General features: G+C 36.8%; 1 protein-coding gene across 1 annotated transcript; it reads right to left on the reverse strand.

The window, feature by feature from the left end:
* Window positions 1-10,811: 10,811 nt before the first annotated feature.
* Window positions 10,812-14,568, reverse strand: LOC141710887 (auxin response factor 17-like). Its single transcript, XM_074513385.1, has 2 exons — window positions 13,408-14,568; window positions 10,812-11,595 (listed from the first exon to the last, which is right to left on the reverse strand). Exons 1-2 carry the CDS (start codon window positions 14,377-14,379, stop codon window positions 10,990-10,992), a joined length of 1,578 nt encoding a protein of 525 aa, XP_074369486.1. The 5' UTR covers window positions 14,380-14,568; the 3' UTR covers window positions 10,812-10,989.
* Between the last annotated feature and the right edge of the window lie 8,949 nt (window positions 14,569-23,517).

The raw sequence follows: 23,517 nt of genomic DNA on the forward strand, positions 1-23,517 counted from the left end.
CTTCCATGCATAATATACTCAGAGTTCCAGTGTAAAACTGTATAAAAATATCATTGCAAGGTGATCTCATATATCTAACCTTGTCTCAACGTTTTTCTGAAAATCTTTATCATGCATAAGATAATCATTTACTAGATATAAGTTTAAAAGATGAAGTTACAAGATACTCCAATATACTTATATCTTTTCCAAATACTACTTGAACTACCACCGTTGAAGTTATAATTAGTTTCAAAAGTTCATCACGTAGATGAGACTACAAGACCAGATTTGAATAGATTAAATCTTTTAAAATATCATCAAAATAAAATGAAGTTATGAGATACTTCATTTGATGCAAACATCATTTTAAAAACTTGACCCTGCCAACACTCAACAATCGCCCAACCGTAGCCTTTCTATCGAAGTGCTCTGGGTAGTGTTGTAGAAATATCCAATTGGATGATGAACTCATTACGGGAGTTTGTCGTGCCAGGAAGACCACTTACGATGATCAGCCGTAGTAGTGCAACCCCACCATTTTCTACATGTAGAGGAGAACCTGTCGGATTTACTTGTCAACCGAACACTGAACTCCTAAGGAATGGACCGTCTTAGCGGAACTTCCAGGCCATTTGGGCCAATATAATAAGGTTGGGCCGGCGCCACTCGACCACTTATGCCACTTCTAGTTCAGATGAAATCCATGACTCTGAAACGTAAAGCTCGTTCCCACTTTCCCCAAGTAGAAACTTGTTGATACGGCTCCACCAAGAAGTCGTATCTAGTTGGAAAGGAGAACTCACCGATATTTCGCATGCGATGCCTGTTAATGGATTAACTTGTTCCAAGAATTTTACTTCCCGAGTGTTGGGTAAGTAATCGATTCATTTAACAAAACAACAACCTTGTTGCGAATATAAAACACACCACAGAGCCGGATCCCTCAGGTTTTGAGCGAGTATTTAAATCCCCTTCGAAAGGAGGATCTTAAATATAAAAATGAGTTTTGGGATCCGCTCTAACTTTTAAAAATCATTTTGAAGACTCGCAAAACATTTTTAAAAATGTTTGGAGTGATGCTGATTTAACAAAGTAAATCAGTCCCAATATATTAGAAAATATCTGAATATTGTTATTTAAATAATATTTCCATAAAGAATAATCTTTATAAAAATAATTGAAGTAGAAGTTTTGAAATTTTTACTTGAAATGAATATTAAATATCTAAAGATATACCTATACGAAAGTATTATCTTTATTTGAATAATCAAAAGTGAGTTTGATTATCGACACCTTATTCTTTAATAAAATAAAGAATATATCTCAGCAAATAATCGGAGTCATAGATCCTCAAATGAATATTCAAATAATATTCAATAAATAAAATAAGCTGAGTCATAAGCCCTCGAATGAATATTCGAAATAATATTCAATAAATAAATAAGCTGAGTCATAAGCCCTCGAATGAATATTCGAAATAATATTCATTAAATAATAAGCTGAGTCATAATACCTCGAATGAATATTATAAATAATATTCATTAAATAAAATAAAGGAGTCATACATCCTCAAATGAATGTCCAAGTAATATTCAATAAATAATATAAAGGAGTCATAAGTCCTCGAATGAATATTCAAGATAATATTCATTAATAAAATAAAGTTATCGAATAAACCTTATTCGATTAATAGTTTTGAAAACTATAACCATATATATATAAATATATATATATATATATATAATCTACTCGGGATCCTCGACTCCGGGTTTTAGAAAATGTTTTCACCTTTGGGTCCCTATACTAAGGGTATATGCAAATTACCGCTATTCTCTAGCATATGTATTATCAACTGAACCAACAGATATATATGGAAAGAATACGAAACAGGCATGCATATATATACCATATCAGCATGCTTCAATATATCGCAAAATTTTCTAATTAACCAACATGCATCTATCACAAGATAATGCATATACATATATACATCACAACAACAGTATAACGGGTAGAAAACTTGCCTGAGCGACTGGGGGTGATAAAAGGCTCGGGACGAGTCTGGTAACCTATAAACAACAAGTAAGTTGGAATTAAACCAATGTCACTTGTAAATCTATACTCTAACTACCTTAGACTCTAACGCTCGCTTTGCGCTTACTGATTCTCTTAAGTCACTCGAGTACCCTCGGCTCCACCATTTTTTATAATTTAACCATTACAAGTTTTAAGGCGATTCCTTCGCGAGTGTCTTACCAACTGCCTAACACTCTTACCATAATTGTTTCATACTCTAATTAACCCCTTTTGGTCTTTAACCTATGTTTCAAAGTAAGGCGAGGGGAAAAGTTTCGTTCTCGAAACGCCGTTACTTAAAACGGTCGTTTCTCCTAAACCGTACATCGGAATCAAACAAACTACATATCAAAACGAAGCTTGTAACATGAACTATCTAAACATGGCAATGGTCATAATCTAGCAGGGAGTTCTCGGGTCCAAATGTTATGAACAAAAGCAGTCTAAAATAAATCGGACATTACGACGGCTATGTTTACGCGATTACCAATATTTAAACTACTCCAATTAACCACCAACCAACTCATAACCATCAATACAACAAAACTTCACCTAAACCATACCACATCAGTCCATAATCTCCAAGGTTTTCAACTCAAACAACCACAATCAAGACCTATGAACTATAATCAAGCTTCAATTACCAAAACACTTCCAAATCAAACCAAACTACTAATAATCACAATCCATGCTTCTCATTTCACAAAACCAACCATTAAACTTACTAACAAATAAAGGCTAGGGTTTGAAGTTTATACCTTCCTTGGGAGGTGTTAAGTTGCTAGGAAGCCTTAGGGAGCCTCCTACAAGCTTGATCTTTCCAAAGAAATCAAGAACACAAAGTTAGGCTTTGAAGTTTCTAAAAGTCCGATTTAAAAAACTGTAAAAATGAGGGTCTTAACATGATTATTTGGACAAGACTTGTGCACAATAGTTGTAGGCCATCTCAATACCTTTCCAATGAGTTATAGAACACAATATTTGAGTGAGAAATGAAGGAGATACAACAGTTTTAGTGTGCTGGTTCTGTTTTGGCCGAGAGCAATGGAAATGGGGGAGGAAATGCTTTTTCTTTCTTGTGTTGGTGGAATAATGTGGTGGATAATGATGGGTTGTCTTGATATTTTGCTAGGTTAATAATAAACAAATGAGTTAGTGGAAGATGATCTCACCATTTGTCATGTGTTGGTGATTTGTGGTGAGATGAGATCATCACTAGTTAACTATATAATTAACTAGTCATTCCTTCCTAACTATCACTTGATTTCTTGTTTGATCAACCATCCACTCGCCTTGCCACTTGCAAAGGTATTTAAAAGAGTCGTTATTCATTTCTTTGTCCGGTTATCACTCAATCTCGTTAATCGTTTGGTTAATACCTTAATGGTTTTATTGATAAAATCTTCATGGTATTTTTAATACCTAAATTAATTCTCCTTTATATTCCTTGAATTTAAAATCCTTCATCTTAATATTAATTCCTTAAATCCCTTACTGTCTGGTGGAAATCTCGGGGAAAAATAAAAGTGCTCGTTTTCAAAATCCGACAGCTTTTACATACACTTATTTTCTTTATGGAATACTAATACGATCTTAGAATTTCCATAACAGTACTCCTATATATCGTGGTCTGATAATTTTTCTTAATCAGCATTGTCAACAAAAGTTACTATTCATCCAGGTTTCAAAAATCTCCAAAAATTAGGGTTATTACAAATACCTTCATGCACTTCTTCAAGAGCCAAGCGTGCCTCATCGGGCCTGAGATACCTTAAGTAAGGAACCACGAAAGATCTTTTGTACAGAATCCCATCTATCAAAGAGTACCTTAGTGACCGAACAGCCATTTTCCGTGCTTCAATTGCATCGTTTGGCAACCAACCGGTTTGAATGTGGGCCTTAATGGGATCTATCCACGACGGCCCCAGGCCTATAGGAGCTACAAGCTTAACATCAATGCTCCGTGTCTTCAAAATGCGGAAGTATACACTTCCTGAACTTTCCTCTATCTCAGATGAAGCAAACTTGGATAAGGCATCTGCCTTACCATTTTCCTCCCTTGAAATGTGCTCAACATGGCATTCATTGAATTGGGTCATCACAGCCCTTACTAGGCGGACATACTTGGCCATCGTATCATCCCTTGCCTCAAATTCTCCCTTTACCTGGGATATGATCAACTTCGAGTCTCCGCGGACCTTTAAGTTTTGACTCTAAATGTCCCAGCTAGGCCAAGGCCATCTATCAGGGCTTCATATTCTGCCTCGTTGTTTGTGGTTGGGAAGTCTAATTTCATGGCATAGTCGATCAAAAACCCGTCAGGGCTTTGTAAAACTAATCCTGCTCCACTGGAGTTTGTTTTTGATGCTCCATCAAAATAGAGAACTCAATATTCTTTCTCCTTATTATCCTTCTCTTTGTCCCCAGTATTGACTCCCTTGTCTTGAGGTATGGTATCTTCTTGCCCCCCGACTTCTTGGTTGGGTATGGTACATTCCACCACGAAGTCAGCTAGTGTCTGGGCTTTTATTGCCGTTCGTGGCTTATACTTGAGATCGAACTCACCCAGCTCTATTACCCACTTAATCAATCTCCCACTTGCCTTGGGACTGTGAATAATATTTCTCAGGGGTTGATTTGTTAGCACCTCAATCTGATGAGCCTGAAAGTAAGGACGCAACTTTCTCGAAGCCATTACCAAAGCTAGAGCAAATTTTTCAATAGTTGAATAATTCAACTCAGCACCATGCAGAATTTTGCTGACATAGTATACGGATTTCTTGACTTTCAGTTGCTCCTTAACCAACACCGCGCTCAAGACACTCTCTGAAACAGCCAAGTACAAGAATAAAACTTCACTCAAAACTGGCTTGGCCAACAACGGGGCCTGTGCCATATATTTCTTCATTTCCTTGAAAGCCTTCTGGTTTTATTCACTCCATACAAAGTCCTTAACATTTTTAGTGACTTAAAGAATGATAGGCACTTGTCTCCTGACTTGGAGATGAATCGTCCCAGCGCAGCAACCCTTCCTGTGAGCTTCTAAACATCCTTGACAGTTTTTGGTGGTTCCATATCCAGGATTGCCTTTATTTTATCGGGGTTAGCCTCGATCCCTCTCTTGGAGACCATCATTCCCAAAAAATTTCCAGATCCTACTCCGAAAGCACACTTTGTAGGATTCAACATCATCTTGTGGTACCTTAGGACCTCAAAATCTTCCCTCAAATGGATTATATGATCAGTCTTTACTAGACTCTTGACTAACATGTCATCAACATAGACTTCCATAGTCTTACCAATAAGATCCTTAACAATTTTATTTACCAACCTTTGATAGGTGGCTCATGCATTCTTAAGACCAAATGCCATAACAAGATAACAATAAACACCAAAGTCAGTGATGAATGATACCTTTGGAATGCCATCCTTGTGTATCTTAATCTGATTGTACCCGCTAAATCCATCCATGAAGCTCAGCATCTCATGCCCAGCAGTGGCATCAATCAAAGTATCAATTCTTGGCAACGAAATATAGTCTTTAGGGCACGCATCATTCAGATCAGTGAAGTCTATACACATCCTCCATTTTCCATTAGCCTTCTTCACCATTACAGGGTTTGCCAACCACTCTGGAAATTGAATCTCTTCAATGAAACCAGCCTCTAAGAGCTTCTCCACTTCCTGTTTTGTAGCTTCTTGCCTTTATGGAGCAAAACTTCTTTTGTTTTACCGTCTTCCGATTTGGGTCTACATTCAGCTTGTGAGTAATCAATTCCGGGTCTATACCAGGCATATCAGCTGCTGACCATGCAAAAACATCACTATTTTCTTGCAAAAACTTCACCAACTTCCCTCTAAGGGGCTCCTTTAATGTGGCTCCAATGAAAGTCATCCTCTCAGGATTCTCGGGGTCTAAAGGAATCAAAACCAAGTCTTCTACTGGCTTTCCCCTTTTCTCATCATTTTCTCGGGTATCCAGATCTTCAATAGGAAGAACCTGCCCCCCAACTCCATCTGCCCTCAAAGAGGCCACATAACAGCTTCTTGCCATTTTTTGATCTCCTCTTTCTTCTCCAATCCCATCTCTAGTCAGAAATTTCATAACTGAATGATAAGAAGAAGGGACTGCCTTAAAGTCATGTATCCCTGTTCTTCCCATGATAACGTTGTAGGTCGAACTAGCCTTTACCACCACAAAGTCCAACATCTGAGTTGTTTGCCTTGGTTCCTGTCCTATGGTTGTTGGCAACTTGATTATTCCTTCTACGGGGCATTCCACTCCCGCGAATCCATATATCGGCATATCGGTTGGGATCAATTGGGAGTCATTATATCCCATCCTTAAAAAGGTGTCATGGAGCAAAATATCCACTGACGCTCCATTATCCACAAGGACCCTCTTGACCGGGCTATTTCCTATTACCGGTGTTATGACCAGTGGGTCGTCATGAGGAAACTTCACACCCTCTAGGTCAGAATCATCAAAAACCAATGTTACTTCTGTCCTGGCCCTCTTCGGGGCTTCTCCAACAATATGCATAACCTCTCTAGTATATGCTTTTCTGGAGTTTTTGGATAATCCAGCAGTAGTTGGTCCTCCAAAAATTGTGTTGATTACAGGCCCTTGTGGGCGCGGTCCTCTGAAGATTGAATTTATCACCGGTCCCCTAGGTTGAGGATTTCGCCCCTGATCTTCTTGATCTCTCCTACGGTCATCAAAGTTCCTTCTCACGTTGTTGTTTCTATCCCCTCCTTCTCCAGTATATTTGTTCAACCTTCCTTTTCGGATCAGAAACTCAATTTCATCTTTCAATTGCCTACACTCATCGGTGTCATGGCCAACATCTTTGTGAAATCTGCAATACTTGCTCTTATCTAGCTTGGCGGGATCAGCCTTCAAGGGCTTAGGCCACCAACGGATATCTCTATCTTTCTCGATCTTCATCAAAATCTGGCTTCTAGGAGCATTCAGCTTGGCGTATTCAGTGAACTTTTGCCCAGGTCCTCCCTTCTTGGGGGTTGAATCAGAGTTTTGTTCGGTTCTAGGATACTTGTCCTTAGCAATATACTCCAAATCAGTTTTCCGCTTCTTGCCTCCAGTGGGCTCATTACTTACTACGGTCTTCCTCATGCTTTCTTCAACCTTAATATACTTCCCTACTCTATCCTGGAGCTGCAACATACTTTCGGGGGGACGTTTGGCCAAGGACATCTTAAAAAACTCATCCCTAGTTCCTTGTTGCAGTGTTATCATAGCTACCTTATCATCAAGGTCCGGGACTTTTAGAGCCTCTTTTGTGAATCGATTCAGGTAATCTCTCAAGGATTCCTTTGTTCCCTGCACAATGCTCATAAGTGATGCTGAACTTTTCTCATGAACTCTCCCACTGATGAATTGCTTAATAAAAGCCTGGCTTAATTCTCTGAACGACCCAATAGAGTTTGGGGGCAAGCGACTGTACCACCTTTGAGCCATACCCGACAGGGTTTGAGGGAAGGCCTGACACTTTATAGCATCATTTATGGGTTGCAACAGTAGTGCATTAGAGAATGTTCTAACATGATTAGCGGGATCTCCCGTGCCATCATAAGCTTTGATAGTTGGCATCTTGAACTTTCTTGAGATATGGGTATTCATTATTCCTTCAGTGAAGGGTGGAGTAGGATCATCAGGATCTCCAAGGGGAAGAAGATTGCTCGGATCAGCCCTTGGGACAACAGTCCTTCTCTGTACCGGACCGTCCAGGTCTATGATGGGAGGAGGATTTCTCCCTCTAGGAGGTGCTTGGGGTCTGGTGGTCTGGTGCGCCTCCAAGTCGCGCCTCAGCCTTTGAATCTCAGCCTCATGAGCCCTGATCCTTTCCTGCACTTCTTGGGGATTCGCCCCTTGGGTGCTTTGAGGGCGTTGGCTTCCATCAGCCATCGGCTCTTTGCCAACACGCCTCCTTCTTGGGGCCACTTCATCATCCGAAGATTCAGAGTCTCTCACAGTGTAAGGACCAGAAAATTCCCGATCCTTGGGGATAGGAGCCAAACCTCGTATGTAGGGGGCGATTGTCCTCGTGCTTCACTTCGCCCAACATGTCCGCTTCCTCCAACCTCGGGGTAAAGGGGCATCCCATAAGGGGGATTAGTAGTAACAACGGTAGAATATTCATACCCGACGGGTCGAGAATTCATAGGTATATGTACTTGTTGAACTTGAGGATTCGTACCTTGAATAGTTGGGGGAGTTATCCCCTGTGGCTGAGGTTGAGTTGCCCCTATCTGGGCTTCCCCTTGAGTAGTTGCATAAGTTGAGTGAGGGGGTATCTCTACAGTTGACGAAATCACCTGGGTTGTCCCCGATGGTGTTCCTTCCTCCAGAGCTCTAATTGTTCTCCGTATTCTCGCCATGGTTGTTGTCGATTCCCACAGACGGTGCCAAATGTTATGGATTAAAAACTAATATATATAATCGTTGTATTTATTACTAAGGAATGTGAGCTTCGAGGCTCGATTTGACTGCTCTTGTGTTTCGTGACTCAATTTGACTTAACAAGATGCCTTTGTACCTTGCTGATTGCCAAGGATCAAGTCAAAAAACGTAGTTCTGATTTGTGTGGTGAGGCCCCTTATATAGATGCTGGTGGTCCTTTAGTTGGACTTGATATAGGAGACTTGGTGGACAAGTCTCATAACTAGAATGGACTTTGGAGTCCTAGATAGTAGGAAACTGATCCCTTATCCTTTTAGGTCCCTTTGAGGCTAATCTGCAAGGATTTATATCCTTATCGGGACTCTTCTCAATAGCTGATTTTTCCCTTATTAATTAATTACGAAATTAATTAATATACAGGGTTTTTGGGCCTTCTTTGTTCCATCTGGCCTGATCTGGTCCATCAGGCCTGATCAATGTGTTGACCTTTTTGGTCTGAATGCTATACATCTTCTTATTGGGCCTTGCAGCCCAAACTGTAATATTTAATTATGTAATTAGGATTTATTTATCCCTATCATCAGCTATTTAAAAAGGACTAGTGACTGGGGGTTGTTTTATTCAACAACCTCAGACTTGAATATAACAGGTTTTTGTGATGCAGATTGGGGAACATGTGCATATACTGGAAGGTCTCTTATAGGTTCTTGCATTTTCCTTGGTGATGGTCTTATTTCATGGAAGACTAAGAAACAAAAGACTGTTTCAAAGTCTTCAGCAGAATCAGAATATAGAAGCATGTCACACACTGCTAGTGAATTGGTTTGGTTATATGGAATTCTTGAAGATATGCTAGTTGCTATTCCCAAACCAATAAATCTTTTCTATGATAACAAAGCAGCTCAGCACATAGCACACAATCTAGTTTTTCATGAATCATCTAAAATTGGATTGTCATTATGTGAGGGAATAAGTTGAAGAATGATTTATTTCTACGGTCTACATCAAATCATTCTTACAACTTGCTGATATAATGACTAAACCCCTTGGAGAAGGACCTCTTCGTTTTCTATCTTTCAAGTTGGGCCTTGTTCCTGGTACCCAAGTCCAACTTGAGGGGGGTTGTAGAAAATGAATATCATGTGCTCTTCCTTATTTTTCTCCTCCTGGCCTGTACATTTGTATTGTAGTATAGGTTATGGTTGTTAGTTTTATTTGTCCATTAGCTGACAGCTTTATTTTCTGTTCTTGTCTTCTAGGAAGTAGTTTCAGATTTTGTCTTTTTAGTTGACAAGCTCTCTGCCAGGGAGAGCTGTTTTTGTATATATGTAACCGAGTTTCTTTAGTTTCTTTTATCAAAAATAGATCATGAAAGAGAGAAATTTTTCTCTCAGAAATTTCATCTTATCTTGCTTATATTTCTTCCAACCCCTTCCCCCTCTCCTCTGTTTCCCCGATGAGTGATAAAATTGAGACACAACTTACCACTTTGGTCCATAAAGTGAGATACTAGAATGAGATAGTAGTGTAACTAAGTGAATAAACTCAATCCGACTTGTTCATTAAACTAGTCGGAGTTCGGTCAGAGATTTGACATTATTTAACTTAAACAAGCGAACCGGCTCAGTTTGTATCGATGTATTTATGGAACGAATCATGTTTGGTCAAAGATTTGAGCTATTGAATGAATCATGTTTGGTCAAAGATTTGAGCTCTTTAATTAAAACGAGCTAGTGGATCGACTCGGCTCCATTATTAGATAATTCAAATTCGTTTAGTGGATTTTAGTATTTAATTTTGTGGATATTGTTAACTGCTGCAAAATGATGATTCTGAAGATCACTATCTTTTGCCAAAGGTGACCGGTAAAAAGGGACATGTTTGTGTTCACACACAGTTGAAGTTGCCGCAATAGCATGCTCTCTGTTTTTGGTTCTACTTTGATTCTCTCTGCAGCCTGCAGGGTTCTAGTCGGCCTTCATCCTTCAACCCTTGAAACTGCTTGCATAACTTGATTACCACTTCGTTTCCCATCTGATGCTCTCTCCAAGATATAAGTCCGCGTCAAATCTAGAAACTAAAACTACTTGAATGTAATTTACTAACCATTCCGGTTTTACTCTGATGCTCTCTCCATGATTCAAGTCAGCCTTCACCCCAGAAACCCTTTGCATAATTTAATAACAATTCCTCATCTTTCCTTCCGATATTCGAATCAAGCACAATTTACTTTTCCGATTGTTCAACGTACCTGAAAATTTCAATCTATAACACTTACAAGTAACAAGAGCATATCAACATGCTTGGTATATTATATAAAAACAGTTGCTTATTAAACTAGATTGCCAATGGTACAGAATATTAAAACGTCTTAAAAGCAAGATATGCATCCTTATACATTTCCCACTTGAAATACAACCAAAGCATACAAATAGTTTATGTAAATGACGAACCCATATGTTTCCACGGCTAGTTTACTCACAACAGCTTCAACAGGGTGTTTCAACAAACTAATTCATATGGATAATCTTGCCAAACAGTTGGAATGAGCTGATACCGACTTTAGGTGAACCAGTGAAGGCTCGTGATCCAGCTACCTCATTACCAAAGAACTGGAATTCCTTTGGAGGATCAGCTGGCAAGTTATTGAACTGGGCATTACCAGTGTTCACTTCAGTAGAAAAGGACTCCACTACTGGTGACATGTTGCTGACAGAATACGTGCTTCCAGTTTGATGTGTGTTTTTGTAGATGAAATTGGATGCGCCCGAAACACAGATTTGATCCGGCCTGGCTCCCTGCACCCCAGCAGGATAGGAACTAGAGGTTATCGGTAATGGATTCAACTGTGGGTTGAGCTGCTCTACCACTGAATTGCTTGACCCTGTAACTGGAAAAACTTCTCCATGTCCATGAGGCTGTAATCCCACATCCTCGAAAATATTACACTTCCCTGGAGTTAGTTCTCCATCTCTATCAAGTGGGAACCCTGAATCCGAAGAAATTTTACATTTTTTTGCGGCAGGGACTTTTGATTGTTCTGGCAGTGACAAACATTCCACTTGCCATGGGCTCACATTCATCATGTTTTGCACATCAGGATCATCCCATGTAACCTGTCAAAGAAAAATATGAGATTTCAGAACAATCAAAAAAACAATCACTAAGAGTTTATATTGAGTAATGTAGCTAGTGCCAAATACTTTTTACAGATAAATAGTACACAATATCCCCACCAACGCAGCTACATTAGTTTATATGTGCCAGTATAACCAATGCATAGAGCAAATTAAGCAAGTTCATGCAAACAAAGTAACTGGGATTATTTGCATTTTATTTGATCAGAATCTAGGAATAGTCTTCTCAGCTGAAAGTGCTTAAACAGATAACTTATTCATGTTAATATTAGACTATGCAGAGCATGTGTTACTCATTTCAATAAAAACCACAATTTATGTGAAACTTCACACCATAACCTTTCCAAAGATGCATATGCAATGCATTGGATGAGGTTAACTAGAAATCTCAACCCTGGCACAGCAATTTCTATTTCAACACAAATCGACAAAAAATAATAGTTATCGCCAACTAATGACCTAGCTTTTATTACGTCCGTACAAATCGACAAAAAATAATAGTTATCGCACACTAAGGACCTAGCTTTTACTACGTCAGCACAAATCGACAAACAGCAACTCATTTATATGAATACGATACATTAGTATCACATAAAAACATGAAGAACCGGTGACGTTATCACATTCTTCCTCGACAACAAAAAGTATGTGCTGGATGAAACTCTTAGCGGTTTAAAAAAAAAGAACTTGACCATTAAAAACAGAACAACTCAAGTAGCGTCGATTTAATGACATCTTACAATCCACCCCATAAATTACTTGAGTTCATGTCTTAGAAGCCACGACAGGTAAAAAAGGTTACATCATATGCTGTCATTTATCAGACTTCCTCATTTGTCGCCAAGATGCCAACCACACGGACTGGGTCCAAGCTATGGGAGATAACATTATTTAGTATCCATTAAAGAACATACAACAGGAAAGAATATATTCATGTCCTAACAGTATGCCTCATAAAGTTCTTCACTGCATTTAGGGCTTAAGGTTTCTGATGCATTTATACAATTAGCAAAAACATGTACAGAAGGTTTTAATACAGATTTCATTAGATTTCCATCTTTAACTCTATGCAGCAACGCAGAGTTATATAAACACACTGGGCCACATCCACTGCAACAAAATTTTCCCAGATAAACACAAAACTAAAAAGCTGACTATAAATAATGTCTAATGACAGATGAGAGACAAGAACATAGGAGAAATGTAGTTGTGTTCCATGGGTCACTGTCCAGGAGATTAATGATTCTTCAACAAATTAGAATGTATTTGTCAATATAATGTGCGTCCTTGACATTCATTACATATAGAATCATAGAGTTCATAAGAAAACATTCATATACATAATGTACTTAACTAAAAAGCTAAGAAAACGTAAGGAAGAAAAACCAAGGAATTTCAGAGCCATACAAGAGGCGGAGCATGCAATGCAAAGCGAATAACCTTAGTGGAAATTGACATAAGGGTTGTGAACAGATACAGAAATAATGTGCACCCGGCCCCTTGTTTATGTACCAGGCTACTAATATGGTTTCAAAGAACTGACAAACTTAAATAATTTACCTTAAAAACTATTACAAAAACAAACACATTAGAGCAAGTTCAACAATGTCGTATTAAATAGATGCCTTATAAATATGATAAAATATAATGTCATTATATATGTTGGTCAGATATTGAAATTGAATGTCATGGATCAATAAGAGTAACAGAATTGAATGTCATAGATCAATAACAGTAACACTAACACAATCAACATGAAATAATGTAATTGACAGCCACAAAGAATCATACCTGAAGCATCTTCCATGGAGTATTCTTGGAACCTCCTTGATTAATTTTGGAAACAGTCCCTTGCATCCAGATCATCCTTGACAAATCCTCGGTCTCCAGCGGCATTTTCACTCTAGTCCCCACCGTCCACTGAACATCTAAAATCGAGTTCTCAACCTTCTCTGCCTGCACCACAAAATCACACAAATCAACTTTGGGATTATATACAATCTCAAACCCTAATCCTCTCACAGCCTTCTCCACAGCTTCCTTGACGGCATTTTCACCACACTTCTCCTCTTCCCCTCCATCTGTCACACCAAGATAATTCCACCTACTATTCGATGATGACAAATATTTCGCCTTCACGGCCCTCCGTACGCCAACAAAGTTCTGTCCACTCCTTTGACTCCTCATAAACACAACCGAATCACCCGCTACAAGCTTCTTGCTGTTCACAAACTTACTCCACCCGGTAGTCAACAAATGCCTACGTGGCGTTCCACGATAGATGTGCCTAAATTCCCACACTGCACCAAGCACGTCCTTCACTCTCAGTGTCTGAACTGGCGGATCTGCATTAAAATCCAGTGGCGGGAACACCATGTCAGCACAAGTCTTAGGAACCGAAAACCCGCCGCCATTATTCGCATCTGACGGTGTCAGCACCTTCACAACAGAAGTGAACTCGGACTGAGTCAGCTCGGGTAACTCGGACCGGGTTGACTCGTCAAGCTGACACTGAATCGGGAACAGCTGCATCTTAACAAAAATCTCATCAGTGTCTGTGTCAGCCAAATAATCAACCCCCATTACCCGGCAGAGAATCAACGGCTGAGATTGATTGATGGAAGAGTTCTTTGCTTGTGCATGACCTTGGGGAATATAATAAGCCTTGGAGCCCACAGCCGGAACTTGCACGAAATTCCCGGCACATGCACGCCAGATGGTGGGGTCCACAGGTCGGAGATTGTTTTGCACAAGCGCCGCCATTGAATTTGGATGTTAAGGAGAGAGGGGGAGAGTGTTAGAATATCGAGAAGGAGTTTAGAAGATTGTCTGAGGAATGTCTGTAAGTTGAGAGTTGGAAGTAATATACTAGTACTAGGTACTAGAAGTGGAGGAGAGTGGCGTATCGAGCTCGGAAACTTACACGTAAGTTTTGTAATGCTACACGTGTGGGCTGCCTTACCTCATGCCTGTAGAAATTTGACATGCAAAAACAAACAAATATATGTCAGATTTATAGAGATAGAGATTTGTATTGTATTTATTGCATTACATTGCATACGGATGTTTGTTAAGGATTCAGAGTTCTACTACAATTCTGATACTAAGATATACATTACCAACGAAGAAATAGGAAAACACTGTAATATCGAGCAGAGTTTGAAATCCAGAAGATATTACAAACGGAAATATGTAGAGGAAAAGAATTGTAATAATCAAAGATTCTTTGAAAGTTGGTAAGAAATAACTGTATATATGGTACTAGGACAAATAATACAGTACTGTTTTATTTTACTCCATGTTGACATGATTTATTTAGTTTTATAACTTAAATTGAATTACTTTAAAATATGTAAAATAATATCTTTTAATAATTATATTACAAAAAGAAGATGATTTTAGAATATCAATATTTCTCGTTTTATATATCCTAAAAACGAGATTTTTTTATCGAGAATTGGAGGTGATTCTCTAATATTGCTGGAATAATATTTATTATTTTAGAATTCTACATTTAAGATATTAAAAGTCAAAATTTTCCTTTTTAGTTTCAATTTAAAGAAAATTAAATACTTATACAAGAGATACTAATATATTATTTTCGCTCTCTCAAAGTTTCGACAAGACGAATATTGACAAGACCGATAGAATTTTCATTTCTCATTTTTATTATTAATAAATTTACATTTTAAAAATTTATAATAGATAAATATATATAAATTTTATTTTAATATTGACCCTTATTGTATGAATGTCCTGCTCGGCTCAAACTAAATCTCATGCTCGGTGTTATTAATTGTCGCATTGCATAAGTGGTATATTTATATTTGCATTTTGCAGAAAGATGCGGCGGTTCAATATTTCTACACGGCAAGCTTCCCCGTTGTTTACTGATTTAAATGTTCTTTGACAGTGAAGATGATCATTTGGTAAATAATTGTGGTTTGGGCATGGCGAATTTGTTATGATGCACTCTTTATTTATGTGTTCATATATTTAACTGATTAAAATATTAGTTGCGTGCTTGATTTGGAGCTAGTAATGAAGATCCTTACTTGTTAGGAGCAATTGATGATAGCAGAAACTATCAAAATTTCATATCAGAACTTATATATCAATAAATGATGATGATATCAAGCAGAAATTATCAAAATTTCATATCAGAACTTATATATCAATAAATGATGATGATATCAACAGATAATGATATCAACAGATGATGATATCAACAGATGATGATGTCAACGGATGATGTAATTAGTATTTTAATAAAATTTATTAAAATAGTTTTAATGTTGTAGAAGAGCAAAATCCTCTGAGATACCTTTATTTTGTTTGTTTCATGTATTAGGGATGGATGTCTACGCATATAAATAAATGTGTGTTGATATATTAGTTCATATACATAACACGAATTAAAACAAATTTGAAAAAGGTAAATCATAGCATATAACACCAAATGTTGGTATTTAGGTCATTTTTTCAAAATCTCTCCAATCATATCTTTCATAATTAAATTTATTATTCATTATTTTAAAAACTCATCCTCTTATTTTTTTTATCGAACCGTCAATTATCCCCGTTGATGAGATACGATAATATTTTGAGTGGATTAATGACTATACTAAAGAGACACAATTTTATGAAAAGTCTGTGATTCCCGTTATAATCATAAAAAGGTACATACACATATACCGGGCACACAAAGATACATATATATATAGACACACACTAAATTCATCAGTTATATTATGATTATTGTTATTATTTTATTTATGAATTTTGTTGAAATATTATACATATTTGCTTGGAATACAATTTAAACCCCTCATCATTAATATTAATAAATAGGAACAATCCTTGACGAGATATACAATTTATAATACTCTATATTATTGATCGTATCATATAAGAACAATGTAAATTCATATTAACAATGTAAATTCATATTAAGGAATTGCACCTTGGAGCTTTTGTCTACCAATATGGAAGGTTGCTATTTTTAGGAAGATTGTTCCAACAACGCGTTAGTATATAAAAAGTTTTTTTAAACTCCTTTTACCTTCAATTGCATTAATATATTTACATAAACCTATTGTTAAGTTATATACAAAAAAGAAAATGCAATTTAGTAACTAGCTACTATTTTCATGTGGAGAAAATTGGTACATGTATATGAATAGTTACACTATGAATATGCTCGAAGGTGAGAAACATAGAATGACAATATTTTTAGTTGGTTATGTACTCCACCATGTAGTCATAACTTTGTATAAAATATGCATTTTCCTGTACTAATTTCATCATAACCATGAAAAAGAATACAAACTATAACACCCTAGTCTCACATCGAGTATATTTGGGACTTATGTTCAGTTTATAAAGTAAAATATAACTACTATATTCCAACAAATTATGATATTTTGGAGGCATGCGTAGACTTGTTGTTTACCCAAATTGGTTTTATTTAGGCTAGTAGGCTTCATCTTATTTCAGACTTGGAATCGAGACTTGACCCATTTTCGAAAAAAGGCTCGGGATTTAACCCGGGTTGTCATATATTTATAACATCCAAACCTACAACTGAATGCATACCAGACCCAACAACCTATCACAAGTCAGTCTGAAAAAGCTAGTGATTTGATATACATTAGTTGTTGACTTGTATCTATAAAAGTCTCAAACACTCTTATTCTTATCAATTTGGAATGTTATAAACACCCCCCTCTTATAGAATTAATGTCCTCATCGAGCCCATAAATACACAAACGAAACTGGACCAGTGCCTCGGCACTTCCGGCCGGGTAGAGCTCTAATACTACTTATAACATCCAAACCCACAACCGAATGCATACCGGACCCAACAATCCATCACATGGCAATCTAAAAAAGCTAGTTATTTGGTATACATTAGTTGTTGACTTGTAACTATAAAGACCCAAACACTCTTATTCTTATCGATATGAGATGTTACATACACATACACTTATATATATATATATACACATATATATAATATACATGCATGCATATATGTGTATATATACGAACATATATATAAACATATATATAGATACATACTTACATATATACATACATACATATATACATACATATATACATACATACATATATAAATGCATGCATGCATACATGCTGTGATATCCCGGATTTTCAGCTATTATTATTATTATTTGAATATAATTATGTGATTTTCTAATTTGGAAGGAGTAAAATGGTGAATTTTCTATTCCTGTTTGATGAGTTTGTGTTATTAAATAGCAATGTGCTAATTGGTAGCTGGTGTTGACTCATTTCATATTGTGAAAGTATTTAAATATTTTTACTTTTTCAAAATTTTATCTGAAAGCCGATCGTTTTATCGATATCGGTAAAACTGAGTGTATTTTCCAGTCTTGGGGATCGAGTGGATATTTTACTTGCCTCAATATTTTATCCATGTCAGAAATATTATTTGGTATTTTAACCGTGTTCACACGGGCATAGGATGAGGTTTAAAAATATTAATTATAATATTTGATAGCTATTTTGTTACGTGTTAAATGAATTATTATGTGTTTAATATTATTTAAAAATTTGTTTGGCCATGAATTAGCATGGGATAGAGTTCTGTATGGTCCCATTAAGACCAGAGTATTTTTCGGATACTCGCTATGTGTTTGAAATGCATTTATATGAACTTATACGCGATCTGGACGTGTATTTATTAGCATTTTTATCGAGGTACTTGTTTTATATCGTTATGTGCAATTGCATATATTATATGTGTTTTAGGGTTTTTTTGTTAATTTAGGAAATATTTCGGTTTCTCAAAAATCAGCGGACCGGGACCCCACCAGAACGTCAAAGCCCACAAAATTCATATTTTTATTTTTATAAAATCATACATATTTCAAATATTTTTAATTACGGGTTAGGTACCGAGTTGTGATTTATCGGGTACGACTTACTATAAGTATAAATAGCCATCGTATTTATCCATATAATTTATCAAAATCATAAATTAGTCAAATAATCATAAAAGTCAGTCTCGTTTATCCGATAATGGTTTACAACCCTCGTTTCAGAGATTCCTTGATTTCAAGAGATTTATCCATCTATTTTGACGAATTAGTTATCAAATCGTAGCCTGTTAAGAGGTCGATCTTTTGACACCAGAATCACGTTATAAGGTTGGATATTTTGCGAGAACGATGTTCGTCATTTTTGCATGAATTGGTTTATGATTTTTGGACTGTTTTTAATTTTGTTTGAGGTCTTGAATAGTTTCACCAGGTTATTAGAGTGGATTCGTGTATAAATTTATATTGTTTGATTTTGGGAACTGTTAAATCGATGTGCAAGGTTTTGTCGATTTTAAATTATAATTTCTGGTTTATACATCGATTGTTAGATGATTATTATGAGACCACTTGATTGTATGCCTCTTAAGCTTTAATTTAAGATATCAATTGTTGATTATTTAGTCGAATTGGTTATTAGCCGGAAAAAGCTCGAAGTTTCCGGATTTCATGGAGATTTTAGCTGTGTTTTGTGTTCAATTAGTCGATTGTTGTTGTTATTTAGAAAGAATTGATGGACTCGTGTTTGTAAACAAAAATATCTCTTTTTGAAAACATTTTCAATAGTTGAACTAAGTAAATTGCATGCTTCTTTACAGAATGTAAACGATTAAGGGAAAAGGGTACATGTTATCACATGAGTTTTATAAATGGTGCAGTAAATAAGATAAAACAGGTATAGTAATGTAAATGACAATGCTGGAAAAAGGAAAGGTACTGGTATATATATATATATCAAAGTTTGGTAGTACAAGCATGAAAACATTTCGGCAAAAACAAAGGTACAATAGGCATATCCATTATTTAGGAAGTCTAGTTTATTTATATACCCACCAAAAGTCTGATAATACACATTACACACTATTATACATATATTAGCTGTCACATCATTTATGTCGTCTAGTTTCAGGGAAGCTCTGGTCCACCAAGCCTCTCAAAATCCTTCAATACCTCTCTGGCCCACCCCATAAGAGCATCTGGGCTACATACTCACAAGTAGCTCCATGAAGTCGAGCTTCAAGTATTTTTCGGGTCACTTGAATCTTATTCTGAAGCTCCCTCACATTCCTGTCAACATCTATAGTCCTTATAATATGTTGTAGCTCATGAATTTGAGCCAACAAGGCCTCTCGCTCTAAAAGAGAAGCCTCATACTTATGTTATGGAACAGGGTATGGAGTAAACCGAAAAGATGCACCCGCAACCGAATGTCCAGTAGAGTCAGAATCAGCAGGTTGGGGTCCTCGAATAGATGGTCTCATACCAGGAGGTGGAATGGCTTGCAGTGGTGCAACCATCACAACTGGTATTATAGATGACACTGGTGGAAGAGCAGGGCGTGGATAAGATAAAGGTCCTCGTACTGAAGGCTCTGAGTGATCAGATGATATCGGGATAAAGGAATCTTGCATCGCTGCTATCTGAAAATTATGCTGCTAGATAAGAATCTTGAATCTCATCACAAATCATAGTAAAACCTACTATTTAGTCACACTCAACCTCTCGATGTCCTATTTTTCTATTTCTTAATTCTAACCTTAACCTTCTACCCATTCCCGACAATCTAGGCTTGTGGTAGTGACTTTTAAACTGTAGCTCTGATACCAAACTTGTGGTGCCCTCCAAACCCGAGTCAGAAGTTTGGGGTCCACAACACAAAGACACACACACACACACACCATATATAAACCTGTTTATGAAAATAATATGTATGCAATGACCCTACTTACCATAACCACGGATCGCAACAGTTCAAAGTATGTCCACAAGCCACAACCTTATTTATATTACAACGTACCAAATCCCAATTTATTTATATTACAACTGAAAGTAAAACAGTCTTACAAACTTTAAACACAACTAAGACAAACATCCTCTGCTAGCTTATTCCATTTCAACCTGGAAACCTAGCTCGCACACTTGTCTGGGGATCCTCGCTTCCACCAATTTCCTTTTTAACCGGAAAAGAACATAAACAGATTTGCTAGAGTGAGCTAACTAGCTCAGCAAGTCATAATGACAACACTGAGATTAAACAATGATCAACTGAAATGATATAAGGAATCAAGTTTCCTGATAAGAAATGATTAGAATTGGATATTCACTTTCATTTTTTTAAAAACCAAGGTTAGGCTGCTGATCAGTCACGCATTAATCCCGAGCAAGGCTCACAACTTTGCTCTCTATACTGGATCTAAGGCACACATTGGCCTATAATGACCACGAATCTGGTCCGACCATGAATCTGGTCCATATTTAAAAACAATCCAATTCTATAGTAACTGTTAGTCGCTAAACACGCGCTAATAATTCACGCAAGTATACGCGATCACAATTAATATAGAATTATTTATAGTTCATTCCCACAGAGACTGGTTTAGGTTCACTTTGTAATTTATGCGCTTATGCAACAATGATATGGCTATTATTCAATGCTAAAATGTATAATAAATTGGGTTTTGATTATACTACGATTGTCTATTGAGAATTATATTAGTCGCTAAATACGCGCTAATAATATACGCAAGTATACGAGTTCGCAAGTAGTATAGAATCTTTTCTAGTTCGTTCCCACAGAGACTGACCTTGGTTAACTAATTAATTTATGCACTTAAGCAACAATGTATGGTAATTATTCAATGCTAATATGATAACAAATTGAGGTTGTTTATAACTAAGAATTAAACTAACAATTATAACTTAAGAGAATAAGATTGACTGAATTAATATATATGACAAACATGGGATTCTAACTTCATTAAATACTTCATTCATTAGCCTTCTTGTTCTTAACCTTAGCATGCAATGGTGATGACACTAATCAGATAACAAAAAAATGATAAACGCCAACTTTCGTTGCACGAGTACCATACTACCAGACATCCACAGAAGAGATAGAAGCTGAATAGATACCAATTATATTGAGACCCTATATATCTATAGAATTTGACAACATAACGGGTTAAGCACAAGTTATCTATCTTGATTACATAGGGCAAGTAAGATGGTTGAAATTACCCACGAATCATGCATAACAAATATATGAACCTATGTTAGCATGGCAAGTTCTAAATCCTTAAATTCACTTTCACTTCATTAAAAATTAACACATTATCTTATAAGTTCGCGACGCTCATAAGACGAATACGCATAACCAATACTAAGTTATCATACAATCACCACATAATAAGGGATCGAAACAATTTAACTAAAGAAATCCATAAATAAATCAGCTAGAACCCCATGATAACGATTAGCCCATAATCGAACTCATCATCAATGTGGGTTCCGATGAAAGCATGGTATAATAAACGTAATCTTTATGATGAATAAATAAAACCAAGTATGAAACAAGAGTAAGGTTCACAAATAAGAGAACTAGCATCCAAGTTACAACTTAGAACAAAGATTCACAAGTAAAAACAAGATCTTCTTCATCTTCGTTGAATCGTGCTAAAACGGTCTTCTTATAGCTCTCCTTGATAAGTCTCTGGCTTGATATCTTATTAAAAACGACCTAAAGTTATTTAAATAGCAGCCCTAATCAGTAGAGAAGTCCAGAAATCAGTCTTCTATTCAAAACAGGATTCTTGAAACCCGACCTGGCGCGGCCGCGCACTTGATTAGCGCGGGTGCACTGGGTCTCTGAAGTTCGGGCGCGCGCTTGATTAGCGCGGGCGCGCTGGGCTTCTGCTAAAACTTGACTTCTTTCTTTTTCTTACAGATTTCAGCCGACTTTCCACGAGCTTTTATTCCAACATCACCTTGACACCAAATTAGCACCAAAACAATGTTTATTCATCTGACTACCTAGATAATGCCTGAAATGCAGAAACACTACAAAACACGTCAAAACACTTAAAAAATTGAGTACAAATGCATCAATTCAAAGCTTATTAGAGCATTATAAAGTGTCATAAATGCCACTCAACATACCCCCAAACTTGAATTGATGCTTTTCCTCAAGCATAAATAAGAAATAAAAATATACATGAATGCAACTAAATGAATGCAACGATCCCCATAGAATAACTAACCAATCAACAAGCAACACCTCAGCAAATACAACTACTCGCATAAAGGTCAATCAAATCTCACAAATCAACCTACAAACCAGAGACGTGCGTGTGTGCAACTGCTTACAGATATACTATCGCAACTAGATCAATAATCATGACTCACTACTTATCAAAGCAATCGCATGCTTATAAATAGAATTAAAGCTAGACACAAATTAACTTATAACACTTCAATTCTTATATCGAAGTTAACATGGATTTACGTTTTTATTCACAACAAAACAACACAAGTATGCTTATTTGATCGTGCAATGAGTGAGGTCCACAAAAGACTTATATAATAGTACCCATGTAGCGAGCGTTAGGTTAGCGGATCCCAGACTATAAAAGCTTTAGGTCACTAGGCACAAAGTCCCCTAAGAACTTAATAACTTTAGTACTAAAGAGCCCACTCGTGATCAATTATACATGACACTCGTGAGCAATAGGCTTTGAGAGAAGCCTCGTGTACTCCTCTTCAGCCTCAGGAGTGGAAAACCTTGGCCTCACAACACCTGTAGATGAAAAATAGGTGGTGTTGCTGCCAACTTGCGTTCTTTGCCTCTTTGGTGCCATTGGAATTTAATAAGAGAAAATGAAAACTAAGTGTTTGAGAGAGATTTGTGTTTGAGAATTTGTGAAGTGGTGGAGAAGTTTGTGTATAAGTGTGTGTACTTATAGGTGGAGGGTTGAGAATTAGATATGGAATAGAAGTGGGAATTGATTATGGGAATCGTGGGAATAATGGTTTTGATTGGGAG

This window comes from Apium graveolens, chromosome 3 (genome assembly GCF_009905375.1).
Source record: "Apium graveolens cultivar Ventura chromosome 3, ASM990537v1, whole genome shotgun sequence".
NCBI classification, from domain to species: Eukaryota; Viridiplantae; Streptophyta; class Magnoliopsida; order Apiales; family Apiaceae; genus Apium; species Apium graveolens.